The sequence below is a fragment of the Xenopus tropicalis genome, chromosome 9 (genome assembly GCF_000004195.4).
Source record: "Xenopus tropicalis strain Nigerian chromosome 9, UCB_Xtro_10.0, whole genome shotgun sequence".
Classification (NCBI taxonomy): Eukaryota; Metazoa; Chordata; class Amphibia; order Anura; family Pipidae; genus Xenopus; species Xenopus tropicalis.
This window is the reverse complement of record NC_030685.2, coordinates 8,680,169-8,700,600: the sequence shown is the minus strand read 5'-3', so window position 1 is coordinate 8,700,600 and position 20,432 is coordinate 8,680,169. Positions and strand designations below refer to the sequence as shown.

General features: G+C 44.3%; 1 protein-coding gene across 1 annotated transcript; it reads right to left on the bottom strand.

Annotated features, from left to right (window-relative positions):
- Positions 1-3,611: 3,611 nt before the first annotated feature.
- Positions 3,612-18,922, bottom strand: LOC100497128. The gene is made up of 9 exons (XM_018097218.2): positions 17,516-18,922; positions 16,801-16,896; positions 15,014-15,276; positions 13,744-13,896; positions 13,007-13,053; positions 9,956-10,235; positions 7,786-8,091; positions 6,464-6,504; positions 3,612-4,719 (listed from the first exon to the last, which is right to left on the bottom strand). The coding sequence occupies exons 1-9, from the start codon at positions 18,628-18,630 to the stop codon at positions 3,649-3,651; spliced, it is 3,372 nt and encodes a 1,123-aa protein (XP_017952707.1). The 5' UTR covers positions 18,631-18,922; the 3' UTR covers positions 3,612-3,648.
- Between the last annotated feature and the right edge of the window lie 1,510 nt (positions 18,923-20,432).

The window sequence follows — 20,432 nt, the reverse complement described above, 5'->3', positions numbered from 1 at the left end:
TGACTTATGTAACTTTAGTATACTGTAGATGTGTATAAAAAGAAATTCTTTGCCAAGGACTTGGGGGGTGGGGTATATAAACAGCAATACCCATGCGGGGCAGCCATTCCTGCACTGGTACAGCTGGGGTGTTTGCTACAGAAACCCTACTATAGTTTATATAAATACCCTGCTGTGTAGCCCCGGGGGCAGCCATTCCTGCACTGGTACAGCTGGGGTGTTTGCTACAGAAACCCTACTATAGTTTATATAAATACCCCGCTGTGTAGCCCCGGGGGCAGCCGTTCCTGCACCGGTACAGCTGGGGTGTTTGCTACAGAAACCCTACTATAGTTTATATAAATACCCCGCTGTGTAGCCCCGGGGGCAGCCGTTCCTGCACCGGTACAGCTGGGGTGTTTGCTACAGAAACCCTACTATAGTTTATATAAATACCCCGCTGTGTAGCCCCGGGGGCAGCCATTCCTGCACCGGTACAGCTGGGGTGTTTGCTACAGAAACCCTACTATAGTTTATATAAATACCCTGCTGTGTAGCCCCGGGGCAGCCATTCCTGCACTGGTACAGCTGGGGTGTTTGCTACAGAAACCCTACTATAGTTTATATACATACCCCGCTGTGTAGCCCCGGGGGCAGCCATTCCTGCACTGGTACAGCTGGGGTGTTTGCTACAGAAACCCTACTATAGTTTATATAAATACCCTGCTGTGTAGCCCCGGGGGCAGCCATTCCTGCACTGGTACAGCTGGGGTGTTTGCTACAGAAACCCTACGATAGTTTATATAAATACCCCGCTGTGTAGCCCCGGGGGCAGCCATTCCTGCACTGGTACAGCTGGGGTGTTTGCTACAGAAACCCTACTATAGTTTATATAAATACCCCGCTGTGTAGCCCCGGGGGCAGCCATTCCTGCACTGGTACAGCTGGGGTGTTTGCTACAGAAACCCTACTATAGTTTATATAAATACCCTGCTGTGTAGCCCCGGGGCAGCCATTCCTGCACCGGTACAGCTGGGGTGTTTGCTACAGAAACCCTACTATAGTTTATATAAATACCCCGCTGTGTAGCCCCGGGGGCAGCCGTTCCTGCACTGGTACAGCTGGGGTGTTTGCTACAGAAACCCTACTATAGTTTATATAAATACCCCGCTGTGTAGCCCCGGGGGCAGCCATTCCTGCACTGGTACAGCTGGTGTGTTTTCCTCAGAAAGACTACTATAGTTTATATAATAAGCTGCCATCCAAAATGGGCTCTGTGTATAAAGTATGTAGGAGTTGCTATATTGGTTTCCTTAGGTAGTACAGTATGAGGGTATAGCGCATTTGCATCTGATCCCGCCATTTTAACTATATAAAAGGAGTATTTTTAGAAAAAATGGGGTGTGTTAATTGGGGCGTGGCCACAAAAGTGGGCGTGGTCAAAAAAATTGCCACGCTGCGCACCAAATCTTTTTGTCCCTCTTTTCGGTTTTCAAATGTTGGGAGGTATGCTACTCCAAACTACTAAGCTGCAATTATTAGCATTTTTTATAAAACTCATGAAATTGATTTTAGGTACCATGATAAAACTGAAAATATGCCAAATGAACACTGTATTTTACATGGAAAATGAATCTGTTGAAAAGTGCACATTCTGTTGAATCCAAAATGGGTAAATATGTCTTTCTACTCCAAATTAAAACATTTCAAAGCTTAGCTTAGCTTTTTCTCATGAAATTTCTGCAAATTGTTTCCTAGCTTGTAATTTACAGCATCTCATCTCCCACATGTCATTAGGTGCCAAGATAAAAATCATAAATATGAATGCCAGGGGTCCTCTGAAAAGTTTGATACCTAATATTCATAGGATTAATAAACTATGTGGCCTGTAGTGGGCCAAATATAATATTGCAAAAAAAAACATTCATAGGCAAAACCATTTAGGAACGCAGCAATGTTCATGAGAGGGAGTGAGGGTAGGCACATTCCCCTTCCCACCCCCTACAACTTCCAATACATGTAATTTAGACATAGGCAGGTCAGCAATGGAGCCTTATACATACCAGTTGCCTTTGCATCAGGTGCTAATCCAGTGCTAAGTGCAGCCAGAGGTCTCTGTATATGACCCCTTTAACCTGTACTTGATGATAACTATGGGAGCATAAATCCATTTGGGTGGCAAGTTAATCCACTTCATTTTGTTTTAGGCATGGTGCTACACATTATGAAAGTTCTCTTATCCAGAAACCCCAGATTTCATGCATTCTGGTTAACATTCCATACCTGTATTGTCTTCAAAAACAATACTATTTTATGGTACTTACCATTTTGTTTTAAATAGGAACCATTAAAGAATTTAATTAAGTTGACAGTTCTGCCTTTGGCCTGCCTAATGTAATTTTTTAGTGGGTCAGAAGTAGTACAATCCAGTCCCTCCATGAGTCCTTTCAGTTTTTTTTCAACAGTTTCTGGAAGTTGTTTAAGAAGACATGTAATTTCCTTTTGCATTCTGTTGATTTGATCATCTTCATCCTCACTCTCAGAAAAATGCACATAAAGACCTGTGATGTATAAAGCAGATCTAACGCCCTCCAGCTTCTCCCTCAGCCGGCCTTGGTCTCCCTTATCTGCTTGTGAGACGAGCACCAGGTCGCAGGCGTATTCCCCAATACTGCGCTGTTGCTCCAGGATTCTGCCTCTCTCTGCTGGGCTACTGTCCCCCAGGACATCAGCAACCACAATCACATTCTCCTTCCCTGGGAACACAATGCCCAATTAAATTAGATGAATATCCTGCCCAACTTCTTAAAGGCATAGTGACCCGTTTCAAGTTCTAACTGGAGTGTTTAACTATCCCTATATAAACCCTATTTTTTCTTATTGAGGTGCCACTAACACTTCATTGTTACTAACTTCTATCGATCTCAAACATGGTTTAAAGGCGAGGCGCTTCATTAGTGATGGCACATTGGGGGGGGGGGGGCAGTGTTCTGATAGGCTGGAGAACACATGTAATCAGTGCCCCAATCTATCAGATCATTGCACCATCCCAGATAAAGTGCAACACAACTGAGGTTCTGCTCATCTTCAGACATCAACACAGGTTGGTAAACAGTAAGCTGTGGAGAGGCAGGGGGCACCTCTATCAGAAAAGTGAAAATAGGGTTTTGATAGGCATCTATCAGTGGAAAGTTGTTTACCCCATTTGAAGTGCAGGTTAATAGAGCCCACACTCTGGTTGGGGGAAACAATACCTATGATATGATACTTAGTGCCCCAGTTTGCTGTAACCCTTATGCTGGGGTACACTGCACCTTGAAGCACTTTGCCTTTAGTATAGTTTATCTGAAATGCCACTATGTGCAACTGTATACTTAGGTAATCTCATTATTGAAAGGGGGCCTGTTACCCTAGTAAATATTTCCAAATTGTTCTGTTTTCTGTTTGTCAAGCAAAATAAACTTTTCTTACACTATATAAATTATTTAAATCTTCTGTCCTTCAGTCTTGGAATTACACAATCTCAGCAAGCAGGCAGGCGCCATTTTGAGGACACTGTTATTAAGGTAAGCTTTGTATCACCCCAAATCTTGTATATGCCCCAGAATGGGGGACCTGATACCCATGCACAGGCTACACAATTAGATGGTGTGGAGGGGAAGTGACTGCTCAATGAAAAGTGAAAGTAATTCTCTGCCCTGCCCCTATGCCTAAGGTCAGATGAAGGAGGTGCATGAGGGTCACCATGTTGGAGGGCCAGAAAGGAAAGGCAGAGCAGTGAGGGAAAGGCAGAGCGGTGAGGGAAAGGCAGAGCGGTGAGGGAAAGGCAGAGGGGTGAGGGAAAGGCAGAGCGGTGAGGGGAGGCAGAGCGGTGAGGGGAGGCAGAACGGTGAGGGAAAGGCAGAGCGGTGGGGGAAAGGCAGAGCGGTGGGGGAAAGGCAGAGCGGTGGGGGAAAGGCAGAGCGGTGGGGGGAAAGGCAGAGCGGTGAGGGAAAGGCAGAGCGGTGAGGGAAAGGCAGAGCGGTGAGGGAAAGGCAGAGCGGTGAGGGAAAGACAGAGCGGTGGGGCAAAGGCAGAGCGGTGAGGCAAAGGCAGAGCGGTGAGGGAAAGGCAGAGCGGTGAGGGAAAGGCAGAGCGGTGAGGGAAAGGCAGAGCGGTGAGGGAAAGGCAGAGCGGTGAGGCAAAGGCAGAGCGGTGAGGGAAAGGCAGAGCGGTGAGGGAAAGGCAGAGCGGTGAGGGAAAGGCAGAGCGGTGAGGGGAGGCAGAGCAGTGAGGGGAGGCAGAGCAGTAATGGAGTCTGTGATTGCAGACACTTGATAAGCACATGTCTGCTGTTTGTCGGTGCAGTGGCTGTTTGTTATTTTGGAATGTGGGGCAATTTTTGCTTGTGTGTCTGAATGATGTACAAGTTAGGATCCATGGGGCACTTATGTGCCTGACGAATACAGTCACATGATACATACCTAGAACACCAGCAATATATTTCAACTCCTCATCATACAGACCGTCAGTCACATCAGTGATATTCAGCCTCCCTCTCCTCATAGTGTGATACAGGATCCCGAATGTGCACTGAGAGACATTGTCCTGGAACTGCAGCCGCCCGTTCTTAGAGATGTAATAGTGTCTGACTTCTGTCACCAAGTCCCTAAACTCTGAATAGAGGGACCTCTGTAACCAATCGTAATCACTTTCTGCCGATCTGGAGAAAATCCCAATTTTATGGGGTTTCCTAAAAATCTACACATGAAAACAGAATGAATGAGCAGGATCATAGTCAGGATGCAAGACAGAAGGAGCTCCAAAACACCTCCGGACAAAATCAGTAAAAACAGGCTCAGTCAGGGACCCAAAGAAAATCAATTGCAGTACATTAAAGGGAACGGAGCAAAACACAGGTACAAACCAGCACTTTTCTTGCATTTTGCACCAAGGCCACAAACAATCTCCCCACAAACCTTCCTAGCATCATCCAACTGCTCTACTGCCTGCTGGCTGTGCCCAAAAGCTGTCAATATATATATCAACAAGGATGAAAAGTCACATAAGTGCGGGTAAAAACTTCATCAGGATCTTCCCTACTTCCCTGAGGAAATGACTGAAATGTTTGACTTTCTCCTACGTTTTGCATGTGATTTTGAGGCGTCCGGTACTCTGGCCTGCAATATCTTATGCACCGCACAAAACCTACAGATGCTATGCTACAAAATGTGTGCTGATTTTCTAATTGTCATTTACACTACTAAAGCTGTGTACAAATGGCTTCATTTACACTAAACCCAACCCACTGCACCCCTAGTTCTCTATAGAAGTTGATGAAAAACATAATTACACATGGAAACCAATTCCCCAATGGGAATTCTACTGACCCAAAACTTAATTATAGATGCAAGAGAAGTGACCAATGAGAATGCTGATTCCCAGCACTGTGTCAGGCCCCTTGCTGGTACCTTACATATAGAGATAATGATGTCATTTTCCCGTCATTATATGGCACAGGAATCAGACATGGGGATAAAGGGACAGACTTGTTCAGTGCTGGGAAACTGTGCTTAATGCTCCCAACTCCAATTGCAGGAACAGAGAACAGGGAGCCAGATTTATACAGATCAGATTTTTACCTGTCAGGCCAGTACAATACCAGCCAGAAGGCAATCGTATTGTCTGGTAAAACCTGCATTGATCACCGGTACCAAAGCTGTAACACACACATTCATGTTGGAACTGGGAGGGCCAAGGGAGCCGAGCTCCCCCCAGAATCTCTGTACCCAATTACAGAAGTCAGTGCAGGCAGCCAGGGATGCAGGTAAAGTTTTGAGCAGTGGTCAAAACTAACACGGCCCCCGGCCCAAATTCATCTTCCATGCCCCTGAACACATACCTTGTTTATGAAAGTTTAAAGGCTCTTTTATTATTTGCTTATTTAAAGGAAAACTATACCCCCAGAGTGAATATTTAACCAAAAGACAGTTTATATTATGTTAAGTGGCCTATTAAAGAATCTCCCCAAACTGGAATATATATTTCAGTAACTATTGCCCTTTTACATCCTTTCCCTTGAGCCGCCATTTAGTGATGGGCTGTGTGCTCCCTCAGAGATCAGCTGACAGGAAGTGATGCAGCTCTAACTGTAACAGGAAGTAGTGTGCGAGCAAAAGGCAGAACTCTGCCCATTCATTGGCTGATGGGGCCTAGCATGTATGTGTGCCTTGGCTTGATTGTGTGCACTGTGACTCCTATGATCCCAGGGGGCGGCCCTTAGTACTTAAAATGGCAGTTTCCTATTTAGGATTACCCAATGGCACATACATTTATTTTAGATGATGTTTATTTAGATGAAGCAGGACCTTACAAATGAGCTGGTTTATGTGATATATTTTTATACATTGTTTGGGGTATATTTTTCCTTTAATCATGATGCTGAACACAGTTTCAATAGATGAAATCTCATTTTATGTAAAAAAAAAAAAAAAAGCTTATATACCATTGTTTGCAGTTTTTTTTCTGGTTCCAATTTCCTCGTACCTAAACAGCAAAAAAAATAAATTAATTAATATGCTACGTGCCCTTAATTTAAAAAAAAACAATACCTATAATCTTTCTATATAGTTAGTTGTTACACGTGGCAGCAAGATAATAATGATACCAATCTTAACCTCAGTAAGTTCAGTACAGATGTGTATAAAAGAGAGATCATCTTCCCCAAGGACTGGTGGGGGCACCAATAGCAATTGCTATGCAAAGGAAGAGTCATTTGCCCCTTAGGCTACTGCCAAATGGAACAGTTTATCAGCCTGTGCTAATTGCCCCTTGTTCCTATCCACTCTTAGTTATGCCTGCACCCAGTGTCACTGTGGTAGCCTGAGTGCAGACATACAGAGCAGATTACGGAGTGAAAATGCTCACATGTTTTTATGCTGAAATCCACTTTGTGTCTCTGCATCCGGGCCGCCCCAACAAAAATGGGAGAGGGGAAAAGGGGCAGTTTCTCACCCAGCGCTTACACACTGTATGTATCTGTGTGGCAGTAGCCTTAACAGTACATTGTAGGTATAAAGTTGAGGCCTATTAAACTGGAATTTTTGGAAGCTGGCAAATTGGTTGCTGTGGTATCAACAACAACAACAAACATTTGTAAAGCTCTTTTCTCCCGTGGGACCCAAAGCGCATTATGTATGAATGGTTCTTATAGACCTCAGGGAATAATCAGTTACATTTTAACAATAAATCATTTTTTTTCCCAAGAAAGAAGGAAATGTGTTAGGGCTCCAGCTGGTTGGCCTTTGATATCAGCTTCACTTTTTCAAAGGATAATGAGCCCTACCGGGACGGACACATGGCTGCATCCAGATGCAAATCAAGTGTCACCTAATTATAAAGGGACAATCCCAACAAAAGTCACAAATCCAATACAAAAATACATATGGCCAAAGCGACACACTAATTGTGGATTGATACTCATCAAACATGCCTTGGACAGTCTATAATCAGGGAGTAGGGGCTGGGAGAGACGCCATCCTCCAAGCATATCGCCACCAGGCAGGGGTGTTTTTGGCTCCTGGGCCGCCCGAGGCACAATTGCACTCTCTACACTAGCAGTGTATTTTAAAAAATAGAAATTCGGCTCTTAATGTTACCAGGAGTGGCCTTTTGCCACGCTGCCACCTTATGAGAGTTTCTCACCTCACCTCATCATAGCAGCGCCCCTGCCACCAGGCTTCGTCCAGTCCTAAACTGGAATGGCTATAAGTTAAAATACCAGGCCCTTTCCCTTTCTGCCACTTCTGTCAAGAAATCAGACTTTACCTTGTGGAGCAGAGCTCCAATCTTTCATTGCTTTATGTTGTTGATGTTCAGGCTCTGGGTCACTTTTCTTTTTCTTGATCTTGTTGTCGTCACTGTAAATTTTGCGTTTTGTTGCTTTCTTTATTCTTTGTTTGATGCTCTCCAGTTTTCCCCTCAGCAGGTCATGGTTTCCCTTATCTGCTTGTGAGATGAGCACCAGCTCGCAGGCGTATTCCCCAATTCTGCGCTGTTGCTCCAGGATTCTGCTTTTCTCTGCCTCCCCACTGTCCCCCAGGTCATCAGCAACCACAAACACATTCTCCTTCCCTGGAGAAAGAAATAATGAACAATGAAAGTTGCATTGCACCAAATTCAGTGCATAATGAGGAGGGCAAACACTGTCATTGTGTTCTATGCAAAACCACTGTTGTGCTCTAGAATTCCTGTATCTTGCGGATGCCACAGTATTTTGCAAACACAGCTAGACTCAAGCTGCACATCAACACTGATACAAAATGTGCTTCCTCTACTTCATCTATTTGATCTTTTTTTTTACATATGTTCACACTATTGTGAGCACCTATTAAAGCAAAACTATACCCCCAGAATGAATATTTAACCAATAGACAGTTTATATCATTATTATATTAAGTAACCTATTAAGGAATCTCGCCAAACTGGAATATATAAATATCAGTAAATATTGCCCTTTTATATCCTTTCCCTTGAGCCGCCATTTAGTGATGGGCTGTGTGCTCCCTCAGAGATCAGCTGACAGGAAGTGATGCAGCTCTAACTGTAACAGGAAGTAGTGTGGGAGCAAAAGGCAGAACTCTGTCCTGTAGAATAGGAACCAATCAGCAGCTAGTCTTTTCTTGTGTGCAGGGCTGTGATTGGCTACTCCCCTCCAACTGTGCTTCTGGCAGGGACCTGAGGGGATCTATAGGGAGCTCCAATAAAGGGGCCATTCTTACAGATAGGATTAAAAAAACCAGCACCATATATTATTTATCAATGCTTACAAAATTGGAGGGATTATTAGTTATATTATATGACTTATTTAACCAAACACTGCCGACATGCAGAGCAGTATGTTTTGGAGACAAGTGCCCTAACTGCTTTCCCAGTCTGGCTCAGTGATTAGTTCTAACAGAAGGAATTATAGGAATAGTTGACACTGTCCATTCATTGGCTGATGTAAAATAGCATGTATGTATGTATGTATGTATATACTAAATATGTATGTAGCACATAAAATGGCAATTTTCATTTTGGGTTGCTCCAGTGATACATACAGTATTGTTAGAAAAATGACATTTTCATTAACATGTTTAGCTTTGAGAAAACTGTTTACAATATGTGCTGTTTCTCCGATATATCATTCTAAGGTGACCTGAACCTGGAATTTAGAGATATATATATGACCTTTATAAAAATAAAAAACTTGGCCTGTACCTGATACCTATATATGGTTGCCGAATAGTGACTTAGAATTCAGTTTACAGAATGAAGCTCTAATGCACTAAAATGCGTGGAACAAACTGTTGCTGCCACTCAGCACCGTACTGGCATATGCCCAGTTAGGCTTTGTGCACAAGAAGAAAAGGAAAAGCACACAAAAATGATTTGCTGGTGTAAAAAATACCTCCAACCTGTTTATTGCGGAGTGCACATACAGACCAAACATTTAAAGAGCTCCACGCCCTCTTCATCGGTACTTTTTCCACAGATGAAGAGGGCGTGAATTTTTTTGGAATGTTTGGTCTGTATGTGCACTCCGCATTTTTTGTATTTGTATTTTTTACAATAGCAAATCGTTTTTGTGTTCTTTTTCTTTTCTTCTTGTGCTCATTGGTGCATTGCGCCTGGTCAGGTGCATCATGAGGATCTGCATCAGTGGATAATAGAGTAAGCTAACAAGGAATCGTGAGTGTATGGATTTTCTTTGTTTGCTATATTTCAGTTAGGCTTTGTCACATCTGGGGGCATACCATTTGGTCAAACTCTCCAAAGTCTATCTGTGCAAGTGCGAATGCGCTACAGCCCTCATCTGCCAGTGCAATCACAGATCTATTAATATCCTTATATTTCATAATAGGAATATCTTATTCTGTGAAATGTCTGCAAGCTTAGCAGGATTATACAGTCGCACTGCCCTTTTTAAAACCCTGGTTGCCAAAACTTTCCTTACCCAGTTCTTTAGCCATATATTGCAGTTCTTCATCATAGAGAGAGTCAGTCACATCGGTGATATTCAGCCTCCCTCTCCTCATAGTGTGATACAGGAACCCGACCGTGCACTGAGAGACATCTTCCCAGAACTGCCTACGTCCATTGTTAGAGATGTAATAGGGTTGAACTTCATGACCCAGATCTCTGAATTCTGTTAGCAGCCACTGGAAATCACTCTCTGCTGATCTGGAAAAGATTCCGATTCTATGGGGTCTTGTACCTGTAGGTTGGACACAATCCTATATCAAACAAAAAAAAAAATAAGAGGAATATTATGCTGTTGTATGGGTAGATCTGCTAAAATTATTTTAAAATAATAAACATTTCTACCTTTCATATTAATAATTGATTTTTTAACCGATTTCCCAAAAAGAGAGAAATGTTTTGGGAAAGCGCTGTAATGCACCCCAGTTTTAACTCTGACTTAGCAACACTACTTGCAGTGGCAAGGCAGATAATGGCTGTGGGATAGCAGGTATAGTAGGGAGAGATGGTGCCTATAGTAGCAGTGGGATAATAGCCTCTGGGAAGGGACTGGGGCTGTGGGATAGCAGGTATAGTAGGGAGAGATGGTGCCTATAGTAGCAGTGGGGGGATAATAGCCTCTGGGAAGGGACTGGGGCTGTGGGATAGCAGGTATAGTAGGGAGAGATGGTGCCTATAGTAGCAGTGGGGGGATAATAGCCTCTGGGAAGGGACTGGGGCTGTGGGATAGCAGGTATAGTAGGGAGAGATGGTGCCTATAGTAGCAGTGGGGGGATAATAGCCTCTGGGAAGGGACTGGGGCTGTGGGATAGCAGGTATAGTTGTGAGGGGTGGTGCCTATAGTAGCAGTGGGGGGATAATAGCCTTTGGGGGGGAACTTGAGCTGTGGGATAGCAGGTATAGTAGGGAGAGATGGTGCCTATAGTAGCAGTGGGGGGATAATAGCCTCTGGGAAGGGACTGGGGCTGTGGGATAACAGGTATAGTAGGGAGAGATGGTGCCTATAGTAGCAGTGGGGGGATAATAGCCTCTGGAAAGGGACTGGGGCTGTGGGATAGCAGGTATAGTAGGGAGAGATGGTGCCTATAGTAGCAGTGGGGGGATAATAGCCTCTGGGAAGGGACTGGGGCTGTGGGATAGAAGGTATAGTAGGGAGAGATGGTGCCTATAGTAGCAGTGGGGGGATAATAGCCTCTGGGAGGGGACTGGGGCTGTGGGATAGCAGGTATAGTAGGGAGAGATGGTGCCTATAGTAGCAGTGGGGGGATAATAGCCTCTGGGAAGGGACTGGGGCTGTGGGATAGCAGGTATAGTAGGGAGAGATGGTGCCTATAGTAGCAGTGGGGGAATAATAGCCTCTGGGAAGGGACTGGGGCTGTGGGATAGCAGGTATAGTAGGGAGAGATAGTACCTATAGTAGCAGTGGGATAATAGCCTCTGGGAAGGGACTGGGGCTGTGGGATAGCAGGTATAGTAGGGAGAGATAGTACCTATAGTAGCAGTGGGGGGATAATAGCCTCTGGGAAGGGACTGGGGCTGTGGGATAGCAGGTATAGTAGGGAGAGATAGTACCTATAGTAGCAGTGGGATAATAGCCTCTGGGAAGGGACTGGGGCTGTGGGATAGCAGGTATAGTAGGGAGAGATGGTGCCTATAGTAGCATTGGGGGGATAATAGCCTCTGGGAAGGGACTGGGGCTGTGGGATAGCAGGTATAGTAGGGGGAGATGGTGTCTATAGTAGCAGTGGGGGGATAATAGCCTCTGGGAAGGGACTGGGGCTGTGGGATAGCAGGTATAGTAGGGAGAGATAGTACCTATAGTAGCTGTGGGATAATAGGCCGTGGGATAGCAGGTATAGTAGGGAGAGATGGTGCCTATAGTAGCAGTGGGGGGATAATAGCCTCTGGGAAGGTACTGGGGCTGTGGGATAGCAGGTATAGTAGGGAGAGATGGTGTCTATAGTAGCAGTGGGATAATAGCCTCTGGGAAGGGACTGGGGCTGTGGGATAGCAGGTATAGTAGGGAGAGATGGTGTCTATAGTAGCAGTGGGGGGATAATAGCCTCTGGGAAGGGACTGGGGCTGTGGGATAGCAGGTATAGTAGGGAGAGATAGTGCCTATAGTAGCAGTGGGATAATAGGCCATGGGATAGCAGGTATAGTAGGGAGAGATGGTGCCTATAGTAGCAGTGGGGGGATAATAGCCTCTGGGAAGGTACTGGGGCTGTGGGATAGCAGGTATAGTAGGGAGAGATGGTGTCTATAGTAGCAGTGGGATAATAGCCTCTGGGAAGGGACTGGGGCTGTGGGATAGCAGGTATAGTAGGGAGAGATGGTGCCTATAGTAGCAGTGGGGGGATAATAGCCTCTGGGAAGGGACTGGGGCTGTGGGATAGCAGGTATAGTAGGGAGAGATGGTGCCTATAGTAGCAGTGGGGGGATAATAGCCTCTGGGAAGGGACTGGGGCTGTGGGATAGCAGGTATAGTAGGGAGAGATGGTGCCTATAGTAGCAGTGGGGGGATAATAGCCTCTGGGAAGGGACTGGGGCTGTGGGATAGCAGGTATAGTAGGGAGAGATGGTGTCTATAGTAGCAGTGGGATAATAGCCTCTGGGAAGGGACTGGGGCTGTGGGATAGCAGGTATAGTAGGGAGAGATGGTGCCTATAGTAGCAGTGGGGGGATAATAGCCTCTGGGAAGGGACTGGGGCTGTGGGATAGCAGGTATAGTAGGGAGAGATGGTGCCTATAGTAGCAGTGGGGGGATAATAGCCTCTGGGAAGGGACTGGGGCTGTGGGATAGCAGGTATAGTAGGGAGAGATGGTGCCTATAGTAGCAGTGGGGGGATAATAGCCTCTGGGAAGGGACTGGGGCTGTGGGATAGCAGGTATAGTAGGGAGAGATGGTGATGAAAGTAATGCTTTATATGACTTATGGGGCCCTGCTTCCACTAAATATATCTATCCCTGTTCTATTTGCTGAGCTGTAAGTATGACAGAAGCTAGAAAGGATTTTGTTACTTACCAGTTCCGGCACTGCTGCTTTTTTTTCTCCTTTAATATTCCTACATTCTGTATTCAAAAAATTAAATAAAATATTGGTGTCAAGCATCATAGGGACTTGCAAAAAAAGTTTCTGCCCCTCTGTAACCCACCCTGAAATATGGAAAGTAAATTTGTGATTATTTTTTTTGTTGGGGGACTGGGTTTATGTTTGCAAACAAAAGTGCAAAAATATTTAAATTTTTTATTAAAATTTTACTAAGAAATGATGTCCCATAAGCCTCAGGGCCAAACGATCGGATTATTTTTTTTTCAAGTCCCTTGCTACCCGATATCGCCCACCCGTAGGTGGGGATATCGGGTGAAGATCCGCTCGCTTGGCGACATCGCCAAGCGAGCGGATCTTATAGTGTATGGGGACCTTAAGAAATCCAAGTCCGGCTTGGGACTCCTCCAGTTACATGGGAGTAGGAGAAACAATAGGTTAGCTGAAAGCAGTTCTAATGTGTAGCGCTGGCTGAAAGCTCAGACTCAGGCACAATACACTGAGATGGCGCCTACACACCAATATTACAGCTACAAATACATTTGTTGGTTCAAGAATAAAAGGTTAAATGGCAGAAGGAATTATTTGCTGTGTAACAGTGTCATTTAGAAATAAAATGCACGCCATAAAAATCATGACAGTGTCCCTTTTTGATGATATATACTGTATATTCCCCTCAGGTTTATCTGAAAAAAATAAATAAACATTATTACCTTCATTTGTACTTCTGAACATATTTCCTTCTTGCTTTGTGCAGAGCAGCAGGCTGCAGGCTTTATATGGGCTCTGATCCCAGTTACCTCTCATCTGTTTTACTGATAGCGAGTCTTCCAGCTTCGTTACAATCACCATTATATTGGAGGGGCCTATAAAGGTATATATCAGGTTAGAGCTGGCTATTTGTACTATTCTTGTTATATTCCCATACATGTTTCCATAGGTGCCTTTATTTCTTAACCCACTATGTGCCGCTCTCTCATCAGCAGTGAATAGTGTGGCACAGAGCGTGTGTGGGTACAAATGGGCCGATTCATATAAATTTGATCAGTTCCCATCGAGCCATTGGGAAACTCCTTACCTGAGTGTTGTGGGAAATTGTCTCTTAAATAAATATGCACCTAAGTTTGGTTTCATCACATTCAGTTTTCATTGTATAAGGTTTGTATAATGACATGTTTGTCTCATTCTCCCCTTTTCTGTCTGGGTGAATTCTGGCAAAATTATCTTGAACATACCGGTAAGTGTTAAAAATAAAGGCAAGAAATTCTCTCTCTCCTTTTGTGTGTGTCACATGTGTTTAATACATTTAACTTTTATTTTATTTTTTTTTTTTTTTGTTCTGCAGCTCTGCAGTCTGGCATTAAAGGGCATGTAAACCTAACTATAATGCTGTCCCACTGCACCCCCTTGTTTTGCTATAGAAGTTGCTGAAAACATAATTTTAGATGCAGGAAAAATCGCCAATGAGAATTCTACTGACCAAAAACCTAATTTTAAATGCAAGAGAAGTGACCAATGAGCATTCCCAGCACTGTGTCAGGCCCCTTGCTGGTACCTTACATATAGAGATAATGATGTCATTTTCCCGTCATTATATGGCACAGGAATCAGACATGGGGATAAAGGGACAGACTTGTTCAGTGCTGGGAAACTGTGCTTAATGCTCCCAACTCCAATTGCAGGAACAGAGAACAGGGAGCCAGATTTATACAGATCAGCTGGGATTCTCATTGGAGGATTCTTTTGCACTATAAAGCAGTTGCTGACTGTAGAGGTTTGAAGAAAAGCTTTGGAAAGCTACATAGAATAGTATCCTTACAACTTCAGAATTGCAGAATTTTAATATGAACTGGCCACTCTATCCTTCCGCTCCCAGGACAAACGTTGCTCTCTGTGCCAACAGGAACCATTCTACTGCCATGTAACAAGCTGCCCATATGTGTAACCCTACTCAGTGCATAGCATACATATTCTGCCACTTACTGTGGGTTTCCATACAGAATATCAGGCAGGATTCCCCCTCTGCTATGTATTTTTCTGATTCCATAGAATGATAGAGTATGATATAAGTGGCGGTCCTTGCTTTAGATTTCCATTCATCCTCAGTGGTGCAATAAAGTGGAATGTATGACATACCCTTGATTGGGAATGACCAGCGTTCCTTAACCTTTGCTTCCAGAAACTTTGAATCAGGGGGTTTATACCAGAATATTACTATCACTTTGTCTTCTGGGGCTTCAGTGTAACTAAAAAACAAAGACACAAAACTGATCAAAATTCTAACTTTTATTCCCCACTTCCAAATGTGTGCCTATTCCATGTATAACCGTGCTTTTCTCTCCTTCACTCACTCAGCTTTCTAGCCAGCTATAAGCATAGCCCCTGCTGAGCCCCCCAGAATTATAGGGGTGAGACTGGGCTCCTGAGTGATACATAATTACAATAAATGTAGTACATCTTTTTTTGGGGGGGAATGACGGTGGTCATACAAAAATGTAAATATGGAACCATTGACATCTACTTGCACCACTTGGCAAATATACAGTAGGAACATCCTGCTATATAGGGTTAAAAATGGACGGGGTTAATCCTGATAATTGGGCTGTCAATAGCAATGGGGGTGGGTGAATGGTGACTTCAGTGGGGTGGGTGACATCAGAGGCATGGCTGGTGACATCAGGAAGGGGTTATCACAAGGTAATTGTCCCATCTAATAGAGTCCTTTCATTTTTTCCTAATTTGGCCAACTGGGCAAGCAGTGTTGACACAGACAGCCCTCCTAAAGAATGGGCAGGTGGCAACCCCTAGTGGAGGGCACAATTACCTTTCCCAGACCACATTATCTCTCTGCTGCTACCAGCCTTTCCACTCCTTAAAAGGACACTAAAACCAAATGTAAAGCTTTCCCACTGTGCCCCCTAGAGAAGAGAATGCTGATTCCCAGCACTGTGTCAGGCATCTTGCTGGTACCTTACATATAGAGATAATGATGTCATTTTCCCCTCATTATATGGCACAGGAATCAGACATGGGGATAAAGGGACAGACTTGTTCAGTGCTGGGAAACTGTGCTTAATGCTCCCAACTCCAATTGCAGGAACAGAGAACAGGGAGCCAGATTTATACAGATCAGCTGGGATTCTCATTGGAGGATTCTTTTGCATTTCAATGCTGCCAATGCGGGCCCTAGAGAGCTGGAATTAGTGACCCTTTAAAGGATTAGATTTGCCTCATTAGTGCCACCTAGAACAATATATTTATTCTGCAGAAACCATTACCATACCGGAGGAAACATCTTTAGAAGCTTTCTCCCTTTGCTTAAGATAGCAGCTGCCATTTTAGCTTGGTCTCAGTAGCTCTAGCTGTTATAGTTGAGATCATACATTCCTAAGGGAGGGGGGAGGGAATTCTTAGCATTCTAATGGGAGGGGGAGCAGGAGAGGGGAGAGAGGAGATCAGACACTGAGAGAGGAAATCAGACACTGGAACATCATGTTTACAAAAAAAGAGACAAGAAATCCTTTGTGTTTCTCTTGATAGAGGACAAAGTGCAGCATTACTGTGAGTCCTTATGGCTGTATTTACATAGACCTTTCTGATAAAGCTTACTTAGTTTTTACCTTTCCTTCTCCTTTAAGGTACCGAGAACTAAATCATAGAAAGATCCCTTATCTGGAAAATGCCAGACCCCTAGCATTCTGGATAACAGGTCCCATGTCTGTATATATACTATATAAGATATGTTCCATGATCCTAAGAATGAGACTTACCCCACAGCAGAGTCGACAACATGGTTTCCAGTGGTTCCCTGGTTTGGTGGGTCTGATCCACTACTGGTTACAGCTGTGTCCTGAGGGGCCAACTCACTATGGTTTGGCAAAGGAATAATAAATAATAATTTAAACATGAAATAAACCCAATAGGGCTGTTCTGCCCCCAATAAGGGGTAATTATATCTTAGTTGGGATCAAGTACAGGTACTGTTTTATTATTACAGAGAAAAGGGAATAATTTAACCATTAAATAAACCCAATAGGGCTGCTCTGCCCCAATAAGGGGTAATTATATCTTAGTTGGGATCAAGTACAGGTACTGTTTTATTATTACAGAGAAAAGGGAATCATTTAACCATGAAATAAACCCAATAGGGCTGTTCTGCCCCCAATAAGGGGTAATTATATCTTAGTTGGGATCAAGTACAGGTACTGTTTTATTATTACAGAGAAAAGGGAATCTTTTAACCATGAAATAAACCCAATAGGGCTGTTCTGCCCCAATAAGGGGTAATTATATCTTAGTTGGGATCAAGTACAGGTACTGTTTTATTATTACAGAGAAAAGGGAATCATTTAACCATTAAATAAACCCAATAAGGCTGTTCTGCCCCCAATAAGGGGTAATTATATCTTATATCTTTAATTGCATCTTTCAGCAGGCTGCATATACTTTAAGTCAATTACTACACATTATTAGAATTAATCTTACCCTGTGTTATTGCCAAGCTCTGGGTTTTCATTAGTCCCTCTATGTATAACCAATGACTGGTTAGGGATTAGAGAAGCACCATTCGCAGGGTCCCCAGATTCCTCTGGTTCGGAAGTTTTGCTTGACGTCAGTTCCTTGTTGTATTCAGCTAAACTTAAACTCTCTGTCTGTTTCCTTAATTCATCCTGTTGCCCAACTGTATCTGTGTGTCCAGAATCATCAGGCCTCAGCACCTGGGTAACTATACACTTGTCCCCAAGGGCAGCGGACAGACTAGTGAGAGTGTCCTGGTACTTATCTGCATGTGGGTCAGTCATGGCTACTATTGTTGTTTTTGTGTTTCCTCCCAGGAACTGGTTGAGAAGCCAAGAAAGCAAAGTGTCTCTCCGATCCACACAATTATATGTTATTGCCCTTGGTGGTTTTGATGGATTTATGTCCATTTTTGGGTCTTCTATGCTTGAATGCCCATGTCCAGCCACAGATGTTCTCTCACAACCTTCTAGATCCACAAAGCTGATCTTGCTGCAAAGCTCACTAGAAGCACCTGACCCATTAGTATAAGTTATTGTTAGTGTAAATACAGCCCATGGCTGGCTGGCTTGCCCAGCTATAGTAGGGTTGGCACTGGTAGTCCCAGTCCTACACTTATTTCCTGCTGTTAGCATTTGCTTAATCTCCTCATATATACTGACACTATGGTGGGACAATCCCTTAGCATAAGGTCCTGATGGATCATATGTACACACCTTAACAGATCTCTGCACCCCATTGGGTGCTAAAAGATCCCTCATTTCTTCATTATATAGTTCCACAAAAGAGACACTAACCCTTAAGACCTTTAATCCATAGTGCTCCCCGCTAAACAAACCAGAGCAGAAGAATGAGAGCAGACTTGGCTGTTCTTGGATCTCCAGCAATGAGAAAGGTTTCCCTGATCCTGTTTGTCCAAAGGCAACAATACAAGAGTTGTACCCCTGTGAGGCATTCTGCCAGATTTCCATCAGAAGATTCTGGAAAGTCTCTTCCGGTGACAGTTTCTCATCTATAAAACATACAGATACTTGTGTGGGTTCTGCCTGGTTAGCAGAAGACGGTCCCCCACCCACTTCCATTGTGCTGTTCAGATAAACACTCCCGGCACAGTCAGAAAGCAGCTCGGTTTTATAAAAATTGATTCCTCATTTTACCCGACGGTATTTGATGACCAGAATCCCATCCGGCTGCAGCTCCGGAGTCCTCTCCCTGCTCTCAGCCTGTGCTACACCCTATGTGGCTTTCACAATATGGCTCAGTTATGCACCATTAGTTTCACTTTCACTTTATAGTTACACACACACAGCTTACTGACTAAAGGGTAAGTCACACACACTGTCTGAATTTGTTTTCTTCTCTGACTCTCTGTCATTTCTAGCCCAGGAATCTATACCTCCCATAATGAGAGTAAACAAACGAACTGGTTCTGTGGGGCCCCAGGCTGCTGCCCAAACCTGTTTATCTGTAAAGCACAGTAGTCTTTGCCCTGTATAAGGTATTCTAGATACACACTGCTGGGGGTCATACAGTGACACTTCCTTGTGCAGTATAGATACACGCCGCTCCATTACATAGCTGGTACAGAGAATTCTGAGCTCTGCACATCAGGGAAGCCACACCAGAACTAGACAGGTAATAGTGACAAATTCAAAGAACTGTCATTTCCCCGGCACAGCCCCCTGGAGTGTGAGTTCTTAGTGATACCGAGCAGAATTACTTGCCCACCATAACAGCCCATTTCCCAGGGCTTTTTTTGCAAGAAAGAGACTGCCCATAGGGCTAGTTTGGCCAGAGACTGTGGCCCTCATCTGAAGTTCCACCCGAAGGGCAGCCTGGCCCAGAGGTGGGCCAAGCCGGCTGGGCGCCCTATAGGGTGGCCACCTCTGTTGGCGTTTGTCATCGCAGCATCATTCTCAGTGAGTCCTGCCAGTTTTCCTAATTTGGAAAACCGGGCAGAAGGTTTTGACCCAGACAGCTCTTCCGAAACCCTGGCTGTCTGGGTCATAAATGGACAGGTAGCAACCCTGGTGCTCTAGTAACCTGGCCATTCCCAAACCCTATACCCCACATGCACAGTGACGTTGTGGGGGGTATCACGCAATAAAAAGCTGCGGCGGGGGCAAGAGAGCATGGATTAGGGGTAGCAAAAGATTTATGTGTCCAGTTCCCCCCATCATTGCACCCTAGGTAGGTGCCTCTTCTGCCCACCCCTAGTTCTGGCCCTGGTCTGGCCTTGTCCTACTCTCCCGACACATACTAATAAGCTGTACTACTCTTACACTATTTCTATAACTAATATACAGTATTCTACATCATATTTAGCAGTCACTTGGACCCCCTCTTACTAACTGAATAAGCTAAACAGCAGTTCAGTACCGAGAGAGAGTTAAAGGAGTTGTAAACCCAACCATGATGCTGTCCCACTGTGCCCCCTAGTTTTGCTATAGAAGTTGCCAAAAAAAATAATTATAGATTCAAGAAAAATCACCAATGAGAATTCTACTGATAAAAAAACTTCAGTATAAATGCAAAAGAACTGCCCAATGAGAATGCTGATTCCCAGCACTGTGTCAGGCCCCTTGCTGGTACCTTACATATAGAGATAATGATGTCATTTTCCCGTCATTATATGGCACAGGAATCAGACATGGGGATAAAGGGACAGACTTGTTCAGTGCTGGGAAACTGTGCTTAATGCTCCCAACTCCAATTGCAGGAACAGAGAACAGGGAGCCAGTTTTATACAGATCAGCTTGGATTCTCAATGGAGGATCCTTTCGCGTTTTAAAGCAGTCGCTGGCTGGGAAGATTTGGGGAAAAGTTTAGGTAAAGTTTCATTTCCAGTTGTTGCTGGACTACAGCTCCCAGCATGCCTCATCCT

Coding starts and splice junctions, on each gene's coding strand:
- LOC100497128 (XM_018097218.2), bottom strand. CDS start 18,630: ATGGAAGTGGGTGGGGGACCGTCTTCTGCTAACCAGGCAGAACCCACA. Junction 13,054..13,743: donor GTTCAGAAGTACAAATGAAG/GTAATAATGTTT, acceptor TTTTGAATACAG/AATGTAGGAATATTAAAGGA. Junction 6,505..7,785: donor TTGGAGCTCTGCTCCACAAG/GTAAAGTCTGAT, acceptor TTTGCTGTTTAG/GTACGAGGAAATTGGAACCA.